Source organism: Melospiza melodia, chromosome 2, assembly GCF_035770615.1.
Source record: "Melospiza melodia melodia isolate bMelMel2 chromosome 2, bMelMel2.pri, whole genome shotgun sequence".
NCBI lineage: Eukaryota > Metazoa > Chordata > Aves > Passeriformes > Passerellidae > Melospiza > Melospiza melodia.
The window spans coordinates 88,345,900-88,373,450 of NC_086195.1; the positions used below are offsets into that span (position 1 = coordinate 88,345,900).

General features: G+C 38.4%; 1 protein-coding gene across 2 annotated transcripts; it reads left to right on the plus strand.

Annotated features, from left to right (window-relative positions):
- Window positions 1-2,580: 2,580 nt before the first annotated feature.
- NEK5 (NIMA related kinase 5) lies at window positions 2,581-27,033 on the plus strand. 2 transcript variants are annotated; one of them, XM_063149246.1, is made up of 22 exons: window positions 2,581-2,720; window positions 4,450-4,546; window positions 5,912-6,009; window positions 7,924-8,007; window positions 8,115-8,185; window positions 9,340-9,426; window positions 10,622-10,676; window positions 12,685-12,885; window positions 12,970-13,051; window positions 14,590-14,726; window positions 18,025-18,218; window positions 19,503-19,569; window positions 19,908-20,027; window positions 20,299-20,382; window positions 20,481-20,585; window positions 21,461-21,541; window positions 22,357-22,425; window positions 23,193-23,316; window positions 23,527-23,652; window positions 25,001-25,138; window positions 25,788-25,902; window positions 26,282-27,033. In XM_063149246.1, the coding sequence occupies exons 1-22, from the start codon at window positions 2,604-2,606 to the stop codon at window positions 26,466-26,468; spliced, it is 2,439 nt and encodes an 812-aa protein (XP_063005316.1). In that variant the 5' UTR covers window positions 2,581-2,603; the 3' UTR covers window positions 26,469-27,033. The 2 variants fall into 2 exon arrangements, with proteins under 2 accessions (XP_063005316.1, XP_063005317.1); XM_063149247.1 differs by lacking the exon at window positions 20,481-20,585.
- Window positions 27,034-27,551: the final 518 nt, after the last annotated feature.

Below are 27,551 nucleotides of genomic sequence, written 5' to 3' on the forward strand. Positions count from 1 at the left end.
CAGAGAAGCAGAGAGGGTGGGCATGGATGGGGACACGGTTGGGTGGGTCTGTCTAGGAGCTGGCTGGCATTGGCTCTGTCCAACATGGGAAGCTTCTGGCAGGTGCCAGCCCTGTAGCTCCTCTCTGCTACCAAAATCCTGCCCCACAAACCCAACACATGTGTATATAAAAATCATTTTTGAAGGGTATATAATGGGAAACATTTAGCTGTGATCAATAGTTGAGGCTTTAGTTTGTGCCATTATTAATCCCCTGAAAATTCTTTGAGACTGAACTTTTTCCTTGATTCAATGAAAGTTTTTTTATATGCCACTGCTTTGTGGAAGGAAGCAAATGTATTCATGAATAAGGACAAATTTTCTGACTGATAGGAGACACGCTCTTGCTACAGAGAGTGCTATGGGCAATGTCAAGTTTGGGCTCTGTTGTGGTTACTGGGTAATAAATAGACACTTTACAAGAAAAATGTGGCAAGGGAGATGTGAAAAGTGTGTATTTTATGATTGGCTTTTTGCAAATATTAAAATGAATATTGTATGTATTATGTTAGAAAGTAATGCTGTATTAATTTTTTTAGTTGTGTGTTAAATATAGTTTTAGGTTATAACAAAATGTTAAAAAAGAAACTATGCAAGATACTTTTTTTAAAGAAAGGACTTGCGCTGAGATAGCAGCCACAGGACACCTAAATATTTCAGAGAAATAATTTATTGCTCCCTTATCAGAAGAAATGAACTTCTTCCTGCCTCAATCAGCCCTGAAGACGCCGTCAGAATTAAGAGGAAGGAGTTGACGATGACCAGACAGAATCCTGTGTTTGAATGGAATTTCTGCATCGTGTATGAGATGTGTGAATATGCAACAGGCTATTGCTTTTAAGGGTTATTCCTCTGTTAATGTGTGTCCTTTTTCGGGCTTGTTTTGCCCAGACAAAGGTACCCGGATGTCCGTAACTCTTTGTTTCTGTTGTCTCGTATTGTCCTAATCCAATTTGTCCAAATCATTATTACTCTAATTATATTCCTATTTTTATAACCATTTTATTACTATTAAACTTCTAAAAATTTTAAAAACCAGTGATTTGCGTTCTACACAGGAGAGCACAAATGCTCTTGGCAGAGTTCTACTGGGAAAGCGGTCCCGGACTACGTCCCTGCAGTAAATAATATTAGGAATAATACCTAAGTAAAGCTTTAGGAAATCTGTAGTTCAGATGTAGAGCCAGTTCATACCTCACCTCCCCTATTGCACATAGGCTGGTACCTGATGACTTTCCACCAATGATTCAAGACCTTGAGGCAGTCGAGATTTCCTTTCGGGCCACCCCACTCCTACCACTGACCATGCAAATCCCAAGTCCGTGTCCGTGGGAGGGAGGGGCGGTTTGTGCCAGGAAAATAAAGCTCCCGCCGCTCCCGCCGGGCTCTGCAAACGCCACTCCTCCGGCGGGGCGCGGAGCGGGGCCGGCTCCTCCCCGCGGCCGCCCGGGCTCCGGAGGCGGCTCAGCGCACGCAGGTACCGCGTTCCCCCGCCGCCCCCGGGCCGCTGCCGGGGCCGGCCGAACCGAACCGAGCCGAGCCGAGCCGAGGTGGGCCGGGCCGGGCCGATCCGCAGGGCAGGCAGGCCCCGGCGAGGGCTGCCCGCCGGCGCGTCCCGTCGCCATGGGGACGCGGGCGGCCCTTCGGTGCCACCGCAGTGTGCGGCCCGGCCCGAGCGGCGCTCCGGCCCCGCGGCACTCGGGGCAAGGACTGCTGCCCTCCCCGGAGCCCCCGTGCCCGGACGCTGCCCTCCGGGGCCGCGGGAGCCCGGGCTGTCACCTGCGGATGCGGGGCTGAGCCCGGGCGGAGCGCGCCCCTGTGCCCCGCCAGCGATGGAGCCTGGTGCAGAGCTTGCCTGGCAGGGAACGTCTGGTGTCGGAGCAAATCTCCCTTGCTAAAGCTCAGGACAACTAATAAGAACGGTTTTGTAGTGTTTGCTCATATTTAGGTGTGCAGCTTTGCCTGTGGAACCACTGAAAGCACCCAGTGACTTCAGTGTTCCTCACAGGGGTTTCCGCATTACTGCTGATCCCCAGCTTCACTTGGCCGTCGTCTCCTGCAGCTTCTCATCTTGTGAGATCTAACTATAATAGTGTGATCACACTGTACTAGTGTGATCTAATGGACAACTTTAGATCACATCGGATAAACGAAATCAATATGGAATAGATTCCTTCTTTTCCATTAAAAGATCAATTCTATAGTATTGTTCCATTCACAAAATAATGTCACATTTTACAAATCATATCATAATCCTCCGCAGTACTCTGTACTTCCTTCCGTGCCTTAACTTTAGGGTGCACTGTGCTTTTCTTTATGAGACACTCATAAACTTGCTGCTTATTAAAAGTTAAGATCTGCAATGATTTGCATACATGATGTGATATCCAGGACATGATATTTTTAGGAGGAATCTACAGCAGTAATGTTATAAAAAGTAATAAAAAGTACAGTCTTGAAAGGTAGTGCCTATTTCAGTAGTACCATCTCAGGTGTTAAAGCACTATGTGCACTACTAATTTGGGGAATTTTTATTTTAGCCACTACTCTAAGAAAAATACATCATGGATAAATATGAACTCATTAAACAAATTGGAGAAGGATCTTTTGGCAAAATATTCTTGGCAAAAGGAAAAATGGATGATGAGCCATGTGTTATCAAAGAGATCAATTTAACTAAGGTAAAACAACAAAACCTGAATTGTATTTACCAGATTGTGCTACTTGCATTTAGCTGGGTACGAACATAAGTAATTTTTATCTGCTTTGTTTTTCCATCTCAATTATATAGAGCTAAGCTTTCCAAAGACTGTATTCTTTCTAATTTATTATTTTAAAAGCATAAATGTAATACTATGAAATGCTTTGCTTTTTACTGCGTTTTTGTTCCTTTTAAATCTTCTTTCTGCCTGCAATGTGTGGCACTGCCTAATTCGAATTCTGTAATAGTTGATTCAACTACAATGAAAATATTGCCACCAAAGTAACAAATCACAATTCTGTGGTAAATTTCTCTATGCTTTTTAATTTCCTTGTTCCCCACATCCAAATTTTCAGACAGGAGTAATTCACAATGGGGTCTTTCCAATTCCCATTTATATTTATGGCAGTTCGATTAATCTCATCTGATTTTAAGTTTTCATTCTGTTGCTGTCAGCAGTTGGGATGCTTGGCCTTTCAAGGAGAACAAGAGAATTAAGTGTTTCTAGGAAGCTGCTGGTCACATCTGTTTTAGATTTCTGATTTAGAACGAGCTCGGTTGGGCCTTGAGGCTTCTGCCTTCCTTCCCACCGAGTGCAGAGGCAGCTTTGGGCCGCTTGCTCGGGTGCTGGAGGAATACCACGCCTGGATCTGGTTCCATAAAGGCACTTAAAGTCTCTGTGACTTCAATGCAGGGCTTTTTGACAGTCAGTTTCAATGAGTGCCTACATGCTTTTGACAGGTCTGTTGCTATTCTGGGCCACCCCAGAGAATTTCTAATATATTAGAGAATTACAGTAGAAGAACGAGTTCTACAAAGAGCTGAATGTCTTCCAGGTTCAAACCCGGAAAAGCTGATACATGAGTAATGACAGCTAAATGAAAAGATGAATAGTTTCTCTCTCTGCTCGTGACCAATAAACCCCCTGCATTTCTAATCTTGGATTTTTGATGTACAACTAGAAGAATGGCTGCTAATGAAATATTGCTGTGAATCCCACTTGTTCAAAAATCAGAAGCTGGAGACAGAAAATTGCTACTTTGAAGTCAAAAGATTTTTTTTTTTAATATGGTAGAGTGTGTTTTATTCAGTTACTGAATTTTGAATCTTTAAGGGTTATATTTCAAAAATATTTCTCAAGAATGAGGGTTAGAAACTTTACTATACACTACAAGAGGACATTTTGAAGGATAGATACTCAGAGAAATGAAATTTTAAGTAGTATTGATGGAAGTGTCATCATAATAAATTAAATAGAAGTTTTCAATTAATGTAACAGGGCAAAGAGTTTGCCTGAAATGTTACAAAAACAAGTAACACCAGTAAAATGAAGGATTTTTTTTCTTTTTACTTTGATCTTTTGACATCACCCCTGTTTGCATTACAGAGTCATCTGCATCCAAACTCTTCAAATTCTTATGGAAATTCTTTAACTTTAGAGTTTAAATTCTTTAACTTAAGTTTAAAAGTTGACATTTGCCTGTTTGTAAAATGTCAAAATTGTGTTTGACTTTGGTAATGTTCCAATACACTTTCAGACATGCACTGCAATTTTTTTTGATGTTCTATATACATCATATTTTATGATATTTCTACATTGTCTTGGTACACTATTTTTGTATTAGTGGGAATAATATGGTAATGATGTAACTATTTTTGAAAAGTGTTAAATATATAACTGCTAGCATTTAGTTTCTTAATTCTTTTAGATGCCTGTGAAAGAAAAAGAAGCCTCTGAGAAAGAAGTCATCCTGCTGGCCAAGATGAAGCATGCAAATATTGTAACTTTCTATGCTTCTTTGCAAGGTTTGCTTTTAACATTTCTGTTTTCATTGTGGTGGAAGGAGTGGAAGGCAGAAAACCTACCTTGTTAGTGTTGATCACCTTTACCCCTGTCCCTAATGCCTTACATAAACATGGGAAAAGGTTCCCAACTCCTAGAAATGGACACGAGGCATCAAACTCAGGCATTACTTGTGTTTTTTTTCACCTGTGTGAGTGGGTACTTGGCATGAATCCTAGATCCTGAGCTGTCTGTACTGTACAAGTTGAACTTTAGTCTTGGTTTTTTATGGAAGTCCAGAGTTTAATGGGAATTTACTAGGAGTTTCAACAGAAGAGAACTTTTGAGTATAGCAAGGAATAGGGTGATCAAATAGGACAAAAGCCTGATCAAACAGGCAAGAAATAGAATGTTCATTTCATCTGGTCTAACTTCGGGTTCCTCATATTTTGTTTATGCACATCACATACATAAGACATTATATGATTATGTTACATACATCATGTATGCATGCACACATATCCACATACTTATTTATGCATATACATACACACAGACAGAACAGGCAAGCACAAAAAGAGGCCATTAAATAGAAATGCAATCTGTTAGTACCTCTGAAATTGTCTTTCAGCATCTGGAATGTAAAAAACAGTATTGGCATTTCATACCTCGATACAGCACTGTCTTTCCAGTGATCCAATATCAATCTCATAATGCTGTCTCATAGCCTTCTTTCTTCTGATGTATTTTGAATTATCACTCAAGGATAAAGAATTCTTCAGAACTAAAAGAGATGGAAGGAATTCTATTCACCATGAAAGCTAATTCCCTGTATTTATTTTTCCTCTGACATCTGCCATAAGCAGTGCCTTATGTCATAGAAGCTATAGTTGCAGCTTCTGTTCAAATTGTTCTCTGTGACCAGGACTGTGAATGTTTTAGGGGACATGTAAATCAGATAGTCTTCTAACCCCAGAGAGGCAAGAATAGGTTGAATTTTTCTATTAAGCAGGCCTTGCTCTTTATTTTTTGCTTTTTGGAATATTGTCTACTTTTAACTTTTCCCCTAAGCCTTACTGCATGCTTAGTTATTGAGTAAAAACCCTGAGCTTTGAAGAATTCTGCTACATTCCCTGTAAGAACATCTATCAGTGGGGTTCTCTTATGGATTTCCTCATGTATTTAATAGTTTGCTGAGTCTCCATTTAAATATATTTTGACATTTTATTTTTGTGTCAGGTTTCACTGGTTTCTCAGTCTTTAAAATGGAGTAGTAGGTAGAGGTTAACTGCTACCTTTTGAAAGAAGGATTGTAAAAATCAACATAAGTTATTGCTGTGTTAATGAGTAATACAGGAATAAAGGCAAAATTATGCTTTTCCTTTCAGAAGAGAACAAGCTGTATATTGTGATGGAATACTGTGATGGTGGAGATTTAATGAAGAGGATAAATATGCAGCATGGAGTGCTGTTTGATGAGGACCAGGTGAAAGACATTTTCTTTAGAGGGAAGAACATATTCTGTGAAACGCGTGGTTTGAATAACTCAGTAATAACTGTTCTTTTAAAGAAAACTTTGGTAATTTTAGTTGGAGTATAGGCAGGTTTTTTAGCACTCTTTAAGATCTGAAATGAATTCATTAGCAGTATGAGGATGACTTTTTAAATGCCCCCTTCCTCCTATTGCTCCTTGCATTGTAGATGTACTTTTTCTTTACATCAGTAATATACCCATTAAACCATGAAGACCTTCTTTTAAATATTGCTTTCCAGTTATAGGGAGGATGTATTATATACAAATTCTCAATTTGTTGGTGCTATTTGCATCTCAGCATATCCTCCTTTGTACTGAAGTCTGTGGTAAATCTCTCATTCATTTTATTTTGGTCAAAACTTCTCTGATGCCATTTAAATTGTGTTGAACCAGCACAGAGAAACAAGCCCAGATATCTGACTGCTTTTGGGCCATGTTTATGTATATTTTATTTTGTAAATAGGTGAGTATGATAAGTATTGCAATTCACAGAAGTAGAATTTCGCACTATTCCTTTATTTTTTTACTAACTCTTAGCTTTCTGAAGGAAATTTTCTTTATGTAGCAATTAGTGGACTGAACTCTAGGGTTATTTAGTCATAAATAAAATCTACTTTTTCAGGAACAATAAAATTTTGCTTAGAAATCAAGTAGATAGTAGTCAACCTGCTGGTGGAAATATACTCTAAGGCATAAAATTGCGGGAAATAAAGTATTGTGACTTTTCTTTTTACTTTAGTAGTAAAAGAGGAACTCCTTTATGGAGAAGTCAGTTGAAAGTGAATTACTGGTTCAGTAGTAATGAATTTTAAGATCCTCTTGGGAGTCATACTAGAGACAGAGAGAACATGAAAAAAATAGAGGACAGACTCACAGATCATGAAAGCACAAAGGAGAGAACCAACACACAAATCCCTTGACAATGTCACAGAATAATACATATCCCATACAAGGCGAAAGAAGTACAGACAGAAGAATGGGTTATAGAAACTAAAGATACATCTGCTGATCAAAGAAATGAAAGCAAATTTTCCCAATTTAACATAATAGTGTTAAATATATCTTTGTATTTTCAAATGTACTTCTGAGAAAGCCGCATTCGTGGCATCAGCCCTAATCAGGAGATTATCTATTTAATTTCAAGCATTGCTAAATAGAAGGTTATTACTTGAATCAAAGTCTTTCATGTGCATGAGTTTTCCTAAATAGAGAAGTGTATCATCAGGCTGTAGTTTTCTTTCTGAATTTAGTCCAAAGGCCCTTATTTAAGAAGATGTGCATATTGGAAATTAAATATATGTTTAAAACCTGTACTCGGCCAAGGATAAAGGATAAACACATGTGCTTACTTATTATACAAGTTTCTTCATAGCTCACTTCTTTCACCACTTTTCAATCCTTCATCTTCTTTCTTTTTTTTTTCCTATTTTGTTGGTTCCTGGATCACATTCAGTAGGACTACAAGTACTCTACAGCTGCGTGGTATGACTTCCATCACTGAGGATTAAGAAGCCATTTCCCAATTCTGTCTTAGTTATTTGCACTCCCTCACTTCTTAAAAAAGGTTTATTATTCTTACTCTCCTTTGGCATGATTCTTCAGTCCTTATTCAAGTGCATGTCAGGGAAAACTTGATGATGATAAGGGAAGTAGGGTAGGTATCTATTTCCATTTAGTTTAGTGTCAGCACTAAATGGAAAGGAAAAATCTATGGCATTAACTTTAAAAATACCTTTTTTACTGTTCCATATTGTGTATGTTCTATATATTTTAGATTTTGTTGTCTTCATTTTATATATTTCAGTAAGATGTCCCATTAGAGTCACACAAATTCATAGCTATCTATGTCTGTTACTTTCCTTGCAGATTCTCAGTTGGTTTGTGCAGATCTCCTTGGGCTTGAAGCATATTCATGACAAGAAGATTTTGCACAGAGATGTAAAAGCACAGGTAGTAAAACTGCTACTAGAGAGGGGCTTATTTTGTCCTGTGAAACATATGCTTGAGAAGACCTGCCATCTTTCATTATCACATACTATTTTTGGGTTTATTTGCAGAACATTTTTCTTAGCAATAATGGAAGGATAGCAAAGCTTGGGGACTTTGGCATAGCAAGACAGTTGAACAGGTAAGCATGGCTTTTAATCAGTCTGTGCCCTGCACCACACAGGAATGTTTGTGAATGTCCAGAATGCAGCCTGAACACACGAATTGTTTGTGGATTGAACTTGCTGAAGGGGTCTGAGTTACAAAGGGTCTGACACTACATTTTCTCCTGTTATCCTAAAACATTCCATTCTGCATGGACCACAGATCTATTTCTGGAGACACAGTTCCTGCTCATGCAGCTGCTGGCAATAGCTTCTGTTACCTCCTAAAAACAAAAGCGAAGAGCATTAAAAACTAAAGAGAGATTAAAGGAAGAGAGTTTGGACATACGTTGTGTGTCCTCTGAGACAGAGCCTGTGTTAATTTTTTTAAAAATACCCAGGATGACCACCTGGGCCTGAGAACATAGCATGGCTGGCCTTTCATCTGTATTGTTCTCCCAAAAAGAGAGGCCTTATCTTTAGTGACTTTGGGGACAAGGTTGGCCTATCCTGTGTAGTGGCAAGGTATGGCCAAAACATGCCAGGGGGCATGATAACAACAGGAAAATGCTTAGATTTGATATCTTTTAATGCTTTTTGGTTGTCTTTGACAGAATGAGTTCTCAGCATGTAAACTATTGTTGCCCAAAGTGCCTTCCTTTGAAAGTGTTCTGGCCATAGCTGCTGTAAGGATTGCTTCTACACAGCAGAACAGTACCCAGCAGATAGAAAGTAAACCTCAGAATTTGAGTGTCCAAGACACACATTTTTAAAAATATGTAATAGGCTTATACAGCAATATAATTGAAGCTTGACGGTACTTTTCCTCCTGTAACCAGTGAATTAAGTTTCTGTGGTGAATTGACATGGTCTGGATGCCAGGTGTCCACAAAAACTCTGTCACTCCCCTCCTCAGCTATACAGAAGAGAGAAAATAGAGTGAAAGGCTCGTGGGCCAACATAAGGACAGGGAATTGCTGTGCTTTCTGTTGAACTCTACGCTATTAAAATAGTGGCTCATTTTACACAGAACTGGGAAATGCTGTAGTTTTTCATGGGGGGTTCTATTATTCAGCTTTTTGGCGAGCAGAAGTAATATCCCCCATTTTAACCTGTGGCAGAGAAGTCTCTAGTTCAGTTGTTTGTAAACTTTTTCAGTGTGCAAGCCTTTCTGTTAATTGTGTTTCATTAGTACTACAGAGTTTGCCCATACCTGTGTAGGGACCCCCTATTACCTTTCACCTGAGATATGTGAAAATCGACCGTACAACAACAAAACGTAAGTCTCTGTCTCTCCTTCCTACATGTGTGAGGATGTGCAGGCATGAAAGAATTTTTTAGAATATTTAAAAGAACAATATAAATATAAATATAAATATAAATATAAATATAAATATAAATATAAATATAAATATAAATATAAATATAAATATAAATATAAATATAAATATAAATATAAATATAAATATTTGAAAGACAATTTTCAAATATTTTTGTAATATGGTTTAAATCAGTATTTGTGCAGAGCATGGGAATTTCTCTTGGTCACCCTTTTTGAAGTTTTTTATTACTATGTTCAATTATTAGGTGCATCATTGTACTCAACAACTACCTTATGCTATGCAACAATGTCAGTAGTATTTTGATTACAATGTCCCAAATATAGCAATTATGACTTTGATGTGATTAATGTACAGGCTTAATATAATTATATGTTTTGGCTTTATAAAATTACTTATACTTTAAACTCTCTTTCAATACTTTTTGTTAGTAGTGGTGGGAAATGAAAGTATGAGTATTTTCCCTTTGCTTAATCTGCTTCTTCATCAAATACCAAATTTATCTCATTTCCAAGATGTGATAACCAATGCATCTTTACAGTTCCAAGTTCATGAATTTTTTAATATATTCATTTATTATTTATAAAAACACACTAAAATGAAAGCTGCTAGTTTGGCTGCTTTGGAAATTTGCAGTAGCCAGTTGCAGGAAAGACAAATAGGTCTGAGGCTTACCCTGAAATACCAGATGAGAAGCACTGCAAAGTCAGGAGGTGAGTGGGCCTAGATCCTTCTCCCTATGGGAAACATGATCAACACCAAATGTTCTGGAGCTCACAGTAGCATCTCAGTTCTCAGATGCTATTCAGACAAGTTTACTCCTGTACTGTCTCCCCAGCTATCAAATCAGCTCTGTCCTTCATCCTGCTGGAAATATTAAGCAGAATTCCTGTATCATGTGATTTTTCCAATTATAATTAAAGAACCTAATTAGATACCATAGAAACATTGGTGCCACGACTAAAAATAAATTTCTAGTTGTTCTTTTTAGTGCGTCTTAAGAAAAAATAAAATTTGCACCAGTCTGTGACAGAATAATGGTAATAAATTTGGGAGCTGAGAAGAGGTAACTGATTACATGGATGGAAATGTTATAGACTTTTCATTGAAACTTTAATTACTTCTTATTCACAGAGATATTTGGTCTCTTGGCTGTGTGCTTTATGAGCTTTGTGCACTAAAGCATCCTGTAAGTACTGTACAATCAGCTCAGTGTCATATTATTAGAAAAATATAGTGGTCACCTTGCAAAACCTGTAGTAGCAATAGTATTCACAGTCAGCTACAAGAGTTATTTTCATCTTATTTATTGATATTAAAGAATCACTGCTAGTATTTAACTTTTCATATTGCATCTGTTTTGTGTGTAATAACATAAAAAGTATTATGTTGTAATCCTATAACTTACATATATGCATGTGTGTACATACTTTGAACATTTATTTCTTCTTTAAATATTACTAAACTTTTTCAAGACAAATGAACAATGGAAAGAATTAAAGACAGGCTTCAAGGTTAGGCTTAAGTATATAATTTTACTAATTTCTGTTTGAAAACACCAGTCTACACTTACTAAAGAATCTAAACCCCACATTTCTCCAGAAAGTGGTTTGAGTCCCAGGAAGAATTTTCCTAGAGGAAATATATTCTGTTTGAAAGCACATTTATGTCAGAAAATAACTGAGGTAGCATCTTCAGGAAGTTGTGTTGTCCTCAGCCTGTGACTATTACATGGAGAAGGGAACACAGCAGAAACGAATCTTGACAAAAGGAAAAGGATCAGATTCCTGAAACCAGCAGATGTTGACTTTTTGCTGAGCTTCGATGTGGGAGAAGGTAGAGTAGCACTAACAGAGCAATTGTGCTGAGCTAGGAGCAAGGGGGATACTGCTGAGGAAAACTGCTGATTTCACAAAGTGGCAAAACATGAAATATTACTTTTTATGAATATTAGGTGTTTTATTCTATATTGCTGCCCACTGTTTCAGTGTGGGGGCAGTGACTCAGTGCACATGTAGACAGGAAATGCAAGCAAAGCTAAGGTAAATTCAATTCTACCACCTTCAAAACAGCCACATAAATAAAAGGGTGATTTTAGAAAGAACTTGGGGTTTTTTTGCCTAAGTCCTGAAAAACTATATTGATGCTGGTCTCTTAAGAGATCTAGTGAACTGAGAGGACTGAATTATCTGACTGGCATCACTTGTTAAAAGATCAGGATTGTATCTTCATTCTGGGGGGGAGCACACAATGCAGAGGCTCTTGGGTGAAATGAGGTTTTGAAGGTGAACCCTGTGAAGAGAATATGTATATAGATCTCTGTTGAACAGCTTTTGGCAAAACACATCCTGTTTCATTCTGGAAAGATGGGCTTCTGTGTCACTGTCTGACAACAGAGGGTGAATAAAACTCTTACAGGTACAGAAGTCATTAGGCCTTTTAGTTGTGCACCTGAAACCAGGAGAGCATAACTAGAAAACACAATCAGAAAGTGTTTATATTAATTTTCTACAGCAAACCGTGGTTAGCAAGGAAGGATTTGTGGAGGGATTCCACAACACAGGGCTTCTCCCCACTAATCTGCTCTGTGAGACCCCACCTGGAGTGCTGCATTCAGCTCTGCAGCCCCCCACAAAGGAAGGTCATGGGATTATTGGAATGAGCCCAGAGAAGGGCCACAGAAATGATCAGAGGGCTGAGGCATCTCTCCTACAAAGACAGGCTGAGAGAGCTAGGGTTTTTCAGCCTAGAGGAGACAAGGCTCCAGGGAGACTTAGAGCAGTTTTCCTGTGCCTAAAGGGGGCCTGAAAGAGATGAAGAAGGACTTTTGACAAGGGTATGTAATGATAGGATAAGAGAGAATGACTTTAAACTGAAATAAGGTAAACATAGATATTAGGAAGAAATTCTTTACTGTGAGGGTGGTGAGGCACTGGCACAGGCTGCCCAGAGAAGTTGTGGATGCCCCATCCCTGACCCAAGGCCAGGCTGGATGGGGCTCTGAGCAACCCAGTCTAGTGGAATGTGTTCCTGCCTATGGCAGGGAGGTTGGAATGAGATAATCTTTGGGATCCCTTCCAACCCAAACCACTCTACAACTGTGTCAACAAGTACCTATTTTCAGTTTGGGGTGTCTAGTCCATCATTCTGAACCAGCAATACTTACTGTCCTCTTCTCACTGTTTTCCCTAATTGAGTTTCAAGGCAATAGTTTGCATGAGCTGGTGCTGAAGATCTGCAGAGGGCGTTTTCAACCAGTGTCTCCCAACTATTCCTACGACCTGAGGATATTGATTTCCCAGTTGTTTAAAATATCTCCCAGAGATCGACCATCCATCAATTCTATTCTAAGGAAGCCCTTCTTGCAGAGACTTGTTCTCAGGCACCTGCCTCCTGAGGTGGGTGACTGTGTGCTGCCTGCTGAGCGAAAATAATATGGAAGTAACATAAACAGTTCTATCAGATATTGTTTTTTCTGATAGGTAGCATGGGAAGAGCTCAGTCACACTGTGATACATAGAAAAAGGCCTTCAGCATCTCACTCTAGAGCCAAGCAGATACAAGGTAATGATAATAATATTATGTATCATTAGTTCTACAGTAACATTTGTTAGTTGTGATACAGCTGTTGGCTGTAACTTTCTCCAGCAGTCTTTAGTGCACATTTGGCTGAAGGGTTTCACCCAAACCTAAAAGTAAATAGAGGAAAGAACTGCCAACAGCAGAACCATTCACCCAGGCAAAAAGCAGTGCTGTCCTGTTCAGAGAAAGACAGCTTTAACACCAGCTCATCAGCTATGGTCATCTAGAAGAGATGCCATAGGAAAGTGCTGAAACATTAATCTTAGTTCTTTAAAAACCAGAATTTCCAAAAGTGAAAGGCTTTGGTCTAGTTTATGTCCCTCACATGAAAAACGTCCTTACTGTGTGAAAAAAGCATAAATCTTGCAAAACATCCTCCATAGTATTTACAAAACAATATGAAACAATTTTACAAAGTCTTAGAAATTTTATTAAATTGTGAGACAGTGAACTCTATTATGATTAAGTGCCCATTGATAGACCAGATTATTTATGCAGTTTCTAAGAAAACATGAATGAGACTAAATATATGTCTATGAACTGTTGAATATCTGGCATGTTTCTAGCAGTGTAACTTTGTTCTAATTCTATGTTCTTCATTCTATCACAATGAGTCCTCAAATTTATCTTTGAAATATCAAAACAGTTAACATAGTTCTGTGAAAATATCCTATGTAATTACTGAACAACACTTTGGACTCCCCTTCTCCCCCCCAAAAATATTCATCAGTAGTGTAGGAACCCATGTTATTTTGAAAATGACTTTAAATGAGGTTTATCTGCCTGCACAACCAATGTGATTTGGACAGAAGCCAAACAACTAAACAGCTTAGGCACTTAGAAAAAAAAAAATCTGATCATTTAATCATAGTTTTAATACATTTTATCTCCCAAACACGATACTCTTAACAGTCAATACTCATGAAAGATTTAAAACTCACTTAGAAACTACTTAACCCAAGAAAGGACACTGCTTTTCATTGCAGTACAGTAAGTATCTAAGATATTTGCAAAATACTTACTGACCAAATTGGAATGGTCTGTACTTGTATTCTCCTGCATGGGAAACTAATAAGGTAGATTTTTCACTTTTCAGCCTTTCTTTTCAAATTTCACAGGAACTACAACATTGCCCAGTGATTTGTAGAGTACGGAGGGCTGGTTTAGAAAGGGAATGCCTAAGCAGCGGGCACTCAGAGCCTGTGAATTAGACCTCCTGTTTTGTGTTCTTGGAACAAGCATGAAATCAACGCTCCAGTTTATAAAAGTCTCCCTCTTATTGAGTGTGCTGTGTGAAACTAATCAATAAGATCCTCTTTACATGAATGTGACAAACCATGTTTTCAAAGCAGGTCATTCTCAGAATGAAAAGCAGAATGCTTTTCAGGAGGTGTGAGGTATGGTGATGATGGTGAAAGGATATAAAGAATGTTTATTAACCCAACCTGTCAATGTTAGATGTGGGCATCTGACTATGGTTTGCACAGAATGCAATGTTTTGATCTCTTATTGTTAAAAAGCACATAAACTTCAGAAAACAAGAGTCCAGGACCCAGTTTCTCTAGAATCTGGAATAGTGTTGCCTTTCAAGAAACAAGAATTATTTCAAAGAAATGAATGGAAGCCTCCTTCAAGAGTGCAACAGCCTATTATTCAGGTACTGTGTATCCACTTTCTCATATATATATATATATATATATATATATATATATATTTATACACAGACACACACACAAAATCATCTTCAGAATTATGCATTATTACACACATGCACACATATATATGTACATATAATCTTCAGAAAGCAAATGCCTGCACTTGAAAAAGTTACTTTAAAAGGCTTAAGACATAGTATGTGTTTAGCAATATATATATATATATAAATATATATATAAAATAAGTATTTAGCTTAATGTCTATGCTGAGACAGTAGAGACAGTTAAATGTGCCTGAATCCTCAGAAGAGATGTTTTGAAAGCCTAAATGGGAAATACTGAATCTAGGCTGCTTTGCTATGGTCCTTTGTAACAAAAGAATTGAGGCATGCTTTTCATTTATGTTTGCACAAAGGGCAAATAAGCTCTGCGTTTGCATTTTTTGCTATAGAAGCAAATAAACTGATCCTGTTACTTCAGCCCTTCTGACAGCTCATTCATGGGCAAAATCACCAGCACTCACTGCCATTGCCTCAGAAACTTGTTACTGACAGTCTTCTGCCAAATGCAAGCCCAGTTTTTATCAATCACTTTGTCTCTTTCTTGTTTTCCACCCCCTCGTTTCCTCAGGCAGGGTATCAGCTGTATGCTGTGCCCAGCTGCTTTCTTAGCATCACTGCACACACTTTTGTTTATCTTTAAGAGCATGCAGTAGTACCTTGAATGCTGGTGACCATAAGCACAGCACATTTAGGATCTGGGAGCCCGCAGATGTGCACACTGCAGTTACATGAGCTTAACTGGTGATAGGGAACGTGGAATTCCCAGAACTGCATCCATCATGCAGTCACTAACACTAACTGTGACTAATACTGGCCCTATGTGGAATATAGGACTTGGTTTTCTTCACAGTTACATTTGTGCCAATGCAAGTCCTGAGATGGATTAAGTTGGAAAGGTGGTTTCTTTTCACTGTGCACTGTTATAATCAAAGGCAGAATTTTGTCAATTGTGTTTTGACCTACCCCGGGAACGCATTCCCAGAATGTTTCCACATTCTTTCAACATCCAAATAAACACTGTGCAGGGTTTCAGGGACACTTGCATAGTGCCATGCTTTGAAGATGTTGCTTCAGGATTCACAGAACCACAGAATGGTTGAGGCTGAAAATGACTTCTGGTCATCATCACCTTGTCCACACCCCTGCTCAGGCAGGGTCCTCCAAACCCAGTTGTCCAGGACTATGTCCAGTTGGCTGTTTAATAGGCTCTAAATCCTATTTGGGCAACCTGTGCCTCACCCGAAGTTACTCTCCCCCACAGTGAAATGTTTTGTGATGTTCAGAGGGAACCTTCTGTGTTTCAATTTGTGCCCATTGCCTCTGGTTCTGTCGCTAGGTACCAGTGGAAAGTCTGGCTCCATTTTCTTTGCACCCTCTCTTCAGGTAGCTATAGCCATTGATAAAATCCCATCTTCAGGCTAGACAGTCTGAGCTATTTTAGCCTTTCCTCATAGGAATAATGCTCCAGGCCTTTCACTGGACTTTTTCAAGCTTATAACTCTCTCTTTTGTTCTGGAGGGCTCAGAATTAGACACAGCACTTCATGTGTGACCTCGCAAGTGCTGAGTAGTGCAAAAAGATCACCAACCTTGACCTGCTGGGAGTAATTTTACTAATGCAGGCCAGGATGTCATTCACCTTTTCAGCAGGGGCACATTGTTGGCTAATGGTCAACTTGTTGTCCACCAGGCCCCCTTTCTCTGCCAAGCTGCTTCCCAGTTGGATGGCTCCCAGCATATACTGGTGCAGAGCGTAGGACTTCGCACTTCCATTGCTGAACTCCATGAAGTTTCTGTCATCCCATTTCTCCAGACCTTTTGTAGTCCTTTAGTCCTTTGGCATGACCCTCTGGTGTATCATCCACTCCTCCCCGTTTGGGTTATCAGCAAACCTGCTGAGGGGGCACTCTGCCCCCCTCTCCCCCGTGATCTGAATCATCAGTGAAGATGTTGAACTCTAGTTTCTGGCCTTCAGCTGTGCTTCACCCTGTGATCACTACCCTCTGGGCCACTTTTCAAGCAATTTCACTGCTTGCTCATCCCACCCTCAATTCATCAGCTTGCCTATGAGGATTTTATGGCAGTGTCAAAAGCCTGCACAAAGGCAGTTGCCTGATAGGAAACGTCCCCTTGCTCTCCCCTTGTCTGTCAAGCCAGTCATTTAATTGTAGAATGTTAGTGAGTTGGTCAAGCATGCCTGCTTCACTAGTCACAATTCTCAGTGCCCTGGAATTTATTTGGATAGCCTAATTTGTTTTCCCTACTGCTTGGGATTGCCATATTTCTGGAAACCATACTGTAAAACCTACTTCACTGAGGAATGAGGTAAACACTTCTTGGGGTTACTTCTTCCTTGGGAACTTTGCTGACAGTTGGAAACTTTCTTCTTATACAGATAGGAATTTTTATTCAACTGTAATATGGACTGTACCACAGGTACATGAGTCTATTTTCAGAGTATCTATGAAGGAAAATGGGGAGGAATAGTGAATGTATTTAACTGTGAAAGTGATACTTAGATGCATTTACATTTATGTAAGAAAGTAAGCAAAACTTGGCATTTTTGTCATGCACTGTATAGTCTCCCACAATAGAAAAGTTTGTGGATGCCTGACCACAGTTATATCATGCAGTGGCAGCTAGGTGATCATCTTGTCTCCATTGTTCTTATGAGAAATGGAAATGACAGTCTTGTCTCAAAGGAGGGATACAGGGATGTTTTATCACAGGAAGGGCTTTGAGAAGTGAAAGCCCAACTCCCACATGCATGTAATCAAAGAGATGAGAAATGAAGCAGCACAGTGTTCCCCTGAAAGCAGCCATCAATGCCTGTACTGTCCAGAGCTACATCCCAGCTTCCCCTTGCTATCACATGTCAAAATGAGGCTCTCCTGGAAATAATTCAGTGCTTTAGGCTCCAGAACAATGAAGTGACTCTAGGGCCAGGACACTACAGAGTACAAAGCCCTGTGCTGACTCACTCACAATGATGTGAGCTGCTGCTTAATGACAGGAGCTGATGGAACAGGGGAAAAGGCAGTGGTGAGATCACATAAGCCCTGAGAAGTTTGGAAGTTTCTGGGTTATATTTTAAAGGATTTGGAAAACTTACACCAACTATTTAACAGTCAGTCACATTACTATGCAACTCAGACTGGGGAGAAGTACAGGAAGTTAATTCAAACTTGTGCTGATACAAAGGAGTACAGGTAAAATAACATCCTTTACTATATTTTCAGCCACAGTCCTCCAGATTTAATATGGCAGAAAAGCCAGGAAGCATTAGAGTACATGGTCATTATGGTCACTACTATGAGAAGCTTGACAGCTTGGAAAGGAAAGCTAATGCACATTATGACCTTTCTCATATCAGCCAAAGAGTTGAAGATTACTATGGACTAAAAGGACGAGTTGCACCTCCACCACCTGACTGGTAAACATATCACTCTATTTATGTCTGTCTTGTGTATTCTGAGCTATCAGCCTTCCTGAGTAAGTAACATTGGCATAGCTGATTTAGTGGAATGCCTCCTCTGCTTTGTCTTGGATAATTTTTCTCTTTTTTTTTTTTAAATAAATTTGTTACACAACAACACAATTCCTGTTCTTGTTCATCTAGAAAGTCCATCTGGACTGGCCTAGTGTTTGACATTTCATTGTCAAAATGTCTCCCAAGTCTCAGCCCAGTCTTTGACTGGGTAAAAAGTAAAAAATAAGCTTTCTGTACAATCTCTGATTATGCCAAGGATAAACACTGCCTATCTTTCACACCAGGATGAGAATAACACAAAGATCAGAAGCAGTTCTGCACTGAAGGGAACTGAGTGAGAGCAGGCCATGAAAGTTTTCTTTCCCATGCAGTGCTTATATTTCTGTTTCAGATATAAAGACCCTTTCTCTAGCAGTTCATTTACTTCAAAGCTTTTCTGTTACTAAGCAGAGGTACAACCTTAGGAGATCTCCTGTCCATTCTGTGACTGGCCACTGTAGGTGTGGATGAACATTGAAAATGTTGAGAAAGAAATTTTGAATGCTTCCAAAGCTTTTCTTTAAAGTTGACAGAATCATTAATTTTCATTCAACAACAACAGTGTTTAGAATGTTTCAGTTACAGATCTTCAGATTTAGAACATCTTTCCTGACCTGAATTTCTGGTGCCTTATTTAAGGACAGAGTCAATTCAGTTTTGCCTCCCTGTGGCACAAGTGGATTCCTGAGGTAGGAAATGAAATAAATGGGAAACAGGGAGCTTACAAGTGACTGATGGTTATTTTATATCAAAAAGCAAAGGAAAAGTTTACAAACTACACAAAGTTTGACTGATAGAATTAGGCACAGAGGAGAAAGACAGTAAAAAGGTTGCTGAATATACAACCTCCATTCTGACAATTTTCACTCATTTTGAGGACCAGGAAAATCAATTTTATTTTAATTAATGCTTTCAATACCATTTATCAAATAAAAGGTGGAAGGGCTTTGCTGCACTGTTCAAAAAGGCTTAAGTAACTGAAGTAATAGGAAAGGGAATGCCTGGAAAGAATGTTTCCTTATTTTACTGTTGTGCCATATTTATACATATTTTATCCATATTTATATATTCATGTAGTACAAACAAAGCTCTGTTTGTCATGTGTGGTAGAATTATAGAGAATAATTTGTGCAAAGGTAGCAGAGTTTGTGAAATAAAACATAGGGTATGTACATCATTTTCTTTCAGGACTGCAGAATTTCTTCAAAGGCGGTTTGAAGCCCAGCAGTACAAGATTAAAGTGGAAAAACAGATGGTAGGTAAATGCTGAACCACTGAAAAAAAATCTATAAAAGAAGAATGGAAATCCAAAGATGAATTGATGTGTTTTGAATAGTAAACTGTAACACTGTCAGGTGGAAGGTTTTGCTCTAGCAAATTCCCTGATCTGCTCTGCAATGTTCATCTGAGGTTTTATTTCCTCATACAAAACTGTAACAATGTAAAATTCTACTGTGGCTTTTTCCTCCAAGAACGTACACTTGCCTTTACTGCATTCTTCAGTGGAACAGGGAGAGTGAATTGAGTGAGCACTGAAGGGGAGGATTCTAAATGAAAACTCATTTGCTCTGGGATTCCTTTGTACATCCGTAGGGACTGCGACCATCCTCTGCTGACCCGTATCATGACCAAATACAGCAGCAGAAAACAAAGGGAGAGCATCTCAAAAACCATCAGCAAAACATGTCTAGAAAGAATGAAATGAAAGAACAGGTAAATTAATCTCTTCCTTAATTGCCTAAAACTCTCTTCTTATACTCTTGACGGTAATGTTCCTGGCATAAGAATCCTTTTTCATCAGATTCTCTTTTCCACCATCGATTCTTTTCCGTTCTTTTCCCATCTTTTAATGGAGAAACAATATACTTCTATAGTTTTGCTTTTGGACGACAGAGAAAACAGATACTTCTATCTTATGTGAACACATATAAATTTCTATCTTTAGTTTATTAAAAACATATTCTATCCTGCTGTTCTTTAACAGGAGTATTTGAAACAATTGCAGAAAATTCGAGAAGAATACCACAGTGATATAAAAGAATTCAGAGTTAGAGCAGGAGTACTCCAGGTAACAAAGCTCAGACATGTGGGTACTCATATTTACTTTTTTATGCTAGAATACTTTATTAGGAATTGAAATGAACTTTTAAAAAAAACATTCCTTAGGAGAACCAGAAAATACAAGATAAAACCTATCTTGTGAGGCAAGGAAAGGCTGAGCACCAGTCTGAAAGCAAAGATATATCTGGAACAGGAGAAGAGTCACTTCAGGTATCAGTACCATCTCCATCTAAATAGATCTTTCTGAGCGAGTCCCACACTCTCTTTGATTCATTCTCTGGGACAAATCTGTCAATATCAGTAGCATCCTCCTCAGTGATCCTGGATCTGAGTTTTAATGAAATGAATCCACAGCACTTGATGAAATTAAGTGGGTTATAGGCAGCCAAATTAGGAGAGAATTTAGATTCCCATTGATGTAATGGGAAATGCATGATAATGATAAAGAAACATTAGATTTTGGGCCTGCCTAGTGTCACTATATTCCATGGGCTCTCCATCTTTTGGAGAAAGAAACTGAATAAAAGTAAAATCTATAAATTGTTGTGGTTTCTCCTGAGGCTGAAGGCATGCCCTGATTGCTACAGATCACAGAGGACTTTGCTTTTCTCTGACGCATTCCTATAGGAGTCATTATAATATGAAAAGGAGTAATTAAATATTTTTAGGTGTTGGCAGAAAACAAGATGTTGCAAAACAGGGCTGTACTTTTTACAGGCACAGTTTTCCATTGAAATCTTGATTTTAATCACTTCCAAAGTTTTCCAGAATGAAATGAGTCTGAGTCATCTGGCATGTGATCATAAAAAATAAAAATCTGTATTATTTATATCTTGACACAGTACTGTATCTTGCTAACATGGGTTTTTGAAAAATCAGAAGCTTGCAATTTATGCAAGAATTTCTGGGTTTCTTTTTGCCAGAGAAGTCAGAATTGGTAATGAAGGATGGAATAATCTTAAAGATCTTTGTAAAGGAAATTCATGACTATATTTGCTACTTAAAGAAGTCTCTTTCTTTATGTGGTATACATATATTCAGTTACAAAGAGTGTAATTCAAACTGTATTTTTTCTCTCCTTCCAGGATATGGAGGAAAACTTTAAACAAGTCAGACTCCAGGATAGGCAAGACCAAATAATATTAGAAAAGAGACATAACACAAAAGTATCCATCTTTACTGTTGTATTTTTTTTAAATTTTCTTATTATATCTGTACATTTCAAATTACTGTATTACTGTGGTAGGTCTGGAAATTAAGTTATTTGAGAGTTAATAGTACTGGTTTTCTGTTTGTTAAAAGTTTATATCAGAAGAAAAGTAATGAACTTTTCCAACCATTTGAGGGATATTCCCCTTAGATATTCCCACCTAGTAACTAATCTCTACCTCCTCCTCCTTATATCAAACTGCATTAGTAGTGCATGGGAACTCATGTTTATTCAAATTCTAAGTAAAGTCAAGTCAGAATGCTAATTTTAAAATATTTTGTTATAAAATGTGATTCCCTCTACTTTTTAAATCATAGAAGGAGATGGGAATTGAATTAGAAATGCACATAAGATACCAGGAATGTTTCTGACCATAAGATCAGAAAGACTGTGGGCTAAAAGTCTTTTATGAAATATTGCATGGAAGCAGTACTGTATTCAATTTTACTTCTGGTTGACAACCAGCTATAAAAATAAAACTTGGTGTATTGCAACAATTTCAATTAGATGTTTATCAAAGGCCCTTAAAATCAAAAGTGGATGCAGTAATTTTAAAATATCACTAAAGGAAAAGGATTATATTTAAGGAAGTCTACTTTTGTCCAATGTGTTCAACTTTGATCTTCTTAAGCAGAAGAAAAATGTTGTAAAATAAAAGTTATTTTCAATAGAAGAATAATTTTCAAATTTGTAGTTCCATATAATTTGTGTACTTTTATTTAAATGCTTCTATTAATTAGAACAGATTAATAACATGCGAATTTTCTTTAGGGAGGAGTAAAATTTGAAATTAATTTAGATGTATGTTTTCCTGAGGAAGACAGCATTCAAGAAGCAGAGGTATGTTTTAGCTATATTCAGAGCATTTACATTAGAAATCTGGAACCATGACAGCTCCATAATCTAAGATTTGTTTCCATTACCATCATCCTCTGCCTTTGTTATAATGAAGCTTCCTATTGAGGATTTGTTTTCGTGTTGCATATGCCTGCCCATCTACAAGAGGATAATTGCTGGGAAGAAAATTGGGTGATACTTGGGGCAGTCTTTCACATGGTAAAATATGAAGGAGTGCAGATATTTAAATTTCCTAAAATGGAAATATCTCAAAACTGAGTCATTCTGCAAATGCTAAATTTAATTTGTAGATTGTTTTAGTGCATTTCTGTTTCTTTTTAGAAATGAAGCAGTATTGTATTGTATCACAAAGCAAGAACAACTGCAGACAATATTATGTTCTCATTTAGTAAAATTATATTTGTGGCTTATCAGCACGTAATAGCTACCTATTAAGATCTTTAGTAGTGTATTAGCATTTATTTTAAAAGTTCCTTACAGCAACAAAAGGATTATTTTTAGTATATATATTTTTAATTTATAAAGCACTATTTTGTCATTCTGTTGTTTCACATCTCTATGGAGCCCCATGCAGCTCCCATGCAGCACAAATCACAATTTGTAGCTTCTGAATCCTGCTACTTCACTTTTTGTTACACAATTTTCCTGTGCATACCTGAGGTTGGCTGGCAAACACAGTAAAATGAGAAGGGATTAGCTATTGTACTGTATTTGTTTACTGTTTCCAGAGTAACTTACTGTTTTTTCAGGTACTAGATAAACTCAATGAGACTTTAACTTTTGTGGATGCTGAGAATCTTAAGGAGAAATTGGTGGAAGTTTATGAAAATGATACAGACAGAGCTTTGGAAAAACTGTCTGATTGTCCAACAGGTATTTATTGGGGAAATGCAATGCTGAGTATTAATCCTGAAAATTACATAGGAGCTAGGTAAATTCAGTAACTCAGGCTATAGCAAGTTTATCTCAGGAGCTCTTTCTTTATATCACATAATATTATAATCATAATCATTATAATCATATGGATGTCTACTTTACAATAAAAATCCAAAGAACTTTGCCTCTTCTTTTTCTTCCCCTTAGAGTCCATACATGATATGAAAAAACCCAGAAAACATTGGCAACCTGGAGCCCCTCAGACACTACTGAATTTTTTAGCTGGTGCCGATGTCACATCTGCATGTCCTACTATGGCTGGAAATGAACTCGGTGAGAAAGTTTTGGCTTTCAGTGAGCACCTGAAATTCAGACTGCATTCATCCATACCTGAATGGTATGGATTCACATGATCCAGCAGGCTTTTAATTGCATTTTCCCTCTCACACTGCAATCATGTTGTGTTGCTCATACGCATCAAGAGCACTGTGTTTTATCAATCACTCTGTGGCCTGACTCAAAATGCCAATCTATTCAATTAATCATCAGCACTTTCTCAGGCCTTGAGCTGATGCCACACAGGACCAGGGCAGTGAGTGCCAGTGCCATTCTGGAGCGTCGTGGAGTGTGGTGGTGTTTGCAGGGGTCCCAGGATGAGGGAAGAGATGGGAATCTTGACTCCGTGTTTCAGAAGGCTGATTTATTATTTTATGATATATATTATATTAAAGAAAATGATAAACTAAAACTCTACTAAAAGAATAGAAGAAAGGATTTCATCAGAAGGCTTGCAAAGAATAGAAAGGAATGAATAATAAAATCTTGTGACTGACTAGAGAATCCAAAACAGCTGGAGTGTGATTGGCCAATGATTAAAAACAACCATGGGACCAATCAAAGATGCACCTGTTGCATTCCACAGCAGCAGATAATTATTGTTTTTCTTTTCCTCTGAGGCTTCTCAGGAGAAAAATCCTGGCAAAGGGATTTTTTCAGAAAATACCATGGCAACAGTGGAGTTCTGTTTTCCCTCTGCACACAGTGGTGGTGCCACCACTGTCACAAGTGCCACCTCACCCTGCCTTGGCTGTGGTATGCTCCACTTGAGAAAAGTCCCTGGGCTTCTTACAGTACCACTGAGTACATTGCCAGGCAGACAAGTATCTCCAGTGACTGATTTCTGCAAACAGGAGCTCTTCCAGCATTCCAGCACACTCCACACACTGAGATAGGCAAAAAATAACCGGAAGAGTTTCCATGGATAGTAAAGACAAAGCAGAATATTATTAATACACCACCTTTTGCTCATGCTGCCTTAGATGAAAGACCACCAGGCAGAAAAGAAACAGGAACTTTTTTTAAGCTCTTTCAAACCAAGAAGACAAGTTTCGGAGCTAGGACTGCTTAGGGAAGCTGCACCTGCCTATTCCAGGTTTTATAAGAAGTTACTTAAGCATTAAAACCAGCGTTAAACATTTTCAGTGATGAGTAGTCCAGACCATTTCCACATATCCATCAGATCAAGTACTTATAAAAAAATCAGGAGTATTCCATAAATATTCCAGAATTACACAAAAGGAAGAAATCAGTGTTGAGACTAGAAAGTCTGAATCTGACAAAAGACAGTGCCGAGCTACACTAATGCTTTAGTGACCTGAGAACCTTGCTGTGTGTTCTTCAGCTCACCATGTTATTCTGCCTGAAGACATCCCAGAAAACAGGAAGCAGTGGAAACAGACACCACCAGAGACACTCCTGAGCATCTTAGCAAAAGCAGAGCTATCTGATGATTCTTTTATCTGTTTTGAGGAAGACCAAGGTAGGATGTTTTTCCTGTAAATTCTGCATGCTTTTCTTTAGTGTAATATTTCTTCTACCCCTGGCAGAGTGTCTGTGATGAGAAACAACATTCTGAAGCAGTTGGCAACCTAGAAAAGCAGGGATAGAACCTCTGCTCTGTACCTGAAGCACTGAGAGGCCTCTTCAGAGCATTGCTCTTTTCAAAAGCAGGGAAAGGGGCAAGCCCTGCTCACTGGCTATTACCTTCATATATAATTCTTACCTTTGCTTGGGTGGACAAAGGAAAGCCACTACTGCCAGCAGGCTGGTAGGTACCACAAACCTGGAGCTAGCCCCTGCAACTGCTGAGGTTGAAGAACCCTGTAGAAAGCATTTATTCAAATACATACATGGCAACTTAAATGACAGCGATGACTTTACAACAGGGTCCATGCTGAGACAGCTGTCACTGCAATTGATTCAAACTCACCTACACTGCAGCCCACTTTCCTAAGGTAACAGACTTTAAAAATTACATTTACTTTGCATCAACAGAAGTGAGACATTTACATTGTTGTAATTTGAACAACAACAAAACACTTCAAGCATTTATTTATTTGCTATTCCTTTACACATACTTTTATAGTTTTCTACTATACAGCTGAAGGAAAGTTTCTTTTTCTTTACAGAAGGGAGATTAACTCTGTTGCCTCCAGAAGAAAACAAGGAAGATGATTCAGAAACATACTCTGCTGTTGATGTTGATGAAGGTAGACTTGAGCCAAGATCAGATGGTGAAGACACGTAAGTCAAGCACATCAGGAGAAAAATCCAGAACTGGACAGTCTTAGGTTGCATTGCCTAAAGTTTTACTGTGTTCTTAAAAATTCATAAATAAAGAAAACTTAGAGAGTCTGCTGATTTAACTTTTAATTCTGGAATTTGTCACAGGCAATGCTATCATTAAAAATTACTGCAGAAATATTAACATGGCCTTGCAGCTCCTTTCTCTTGCCTTTTAAAAATAGGTAAACAATCTGACAGAGACAGTTCACATTAGGTGTGTTACTTGTATATTATTTATAAAGTGTTTAAAAAAACTCTAGGAGGCCTTGAATGGAGAAAGGTTTGCTATGAAATTATATTTATTTAATTAATATAATTCTCTTGTTTTACTGTGCAGAAATTTTGAAGATTCTGAAGATGAACTCAGACACGAGCTGGAGGAATCTCTGGAAAAATTGTCAACTTCTCCAGCAGAAGAGTCTCACATCTTTTCAATAAATAAAGGTGAAACAGATGAAGAGAAGATGAGTTTACCTGACAAACTTGGAAAATCTGATGATGATTTAGAAAGTAATCATGGGTAATTAGATGTTGAATCACATGAAAAAGAAGGTTGTCATTCTTTTTCTTTAAAGGAAAAACAAAGCAGGGTACTTTTCAGATGTCTGCACATTGAAAAATCCTCCTCCACACTGAAATGCTGTTTCATCTATTATTCCTAACTGGACATTATTCTTAACCTGGACATACCTGACAAGTCTTGCTTGAGCGTATTTCTGATTGTGTCCTCTGTTGAAAAACTTTTGTATCATGTAAGAGAGTCTCCTAGTTTGTGTATTTTATTGCCCTAGATAAATCAACTCCTTGTTTTAAGTATCTCTTCCAGCTTTTCATAATCAATGTGTACTGCCAGTACAGCTTTGTAATCTACAGTTTCATTACACAGTACTGACCCTATGTAGTAACAGCAGCTGCTCAGGAGTTTTATATAGCAGCAGTAAAAGGGTTTATTAGTGCCATGAGAATTGTGCATTCCCCAGTTCCTAATAAAACTTGTAGGTATGTAGGTTCTTCCAACCGTATTTTTCCACATAAAAAATTTCATGCAACCCAACTGAATCTTAAATAAAGGGAAAACTACAGTCTGTAGTCTGATTTTAGCAGTTTTTTTTTCAAAGAATCATTTATTTTGGAAAATATCTTAGAGTCCAACTGTTAACACTGCCAAGTCCACCACTAAACCATGTCCCCATGTACCATATCTTTTAAGGACCTCCAAGGATTGTGAGTCTACCCCTTCCCAGGGCAGTGTGTTCCAATGCTTGACAACCTTTTCTATGTCAAAATTTTTCCTCATATCCAGTATAAACCTCCCCTGGTGCAACTTGAGGCCATTTTCTCCTATCACTTGTTACCTGGGAGAAGAGACTGACCCCACCTGGTTCCACCCCCCTTTCAGGCAGGTGTAGAAAGTGATAAGGTCCCCCCTGAACCTCCTTTTCTCCAGGCTAAACACCTCCAGCTCCCTCAGATGCTCCTCACAGGACTTGTGCTCCAGACCCTTCCCTAGCTCCACTGCCCTTCTCTGGACATGATCCAGCACCTCAACACCCCTCCTGAACTGAGGGGCCCAAAACTCATCAGCGGATTTGAGGTGCAGCTTCACC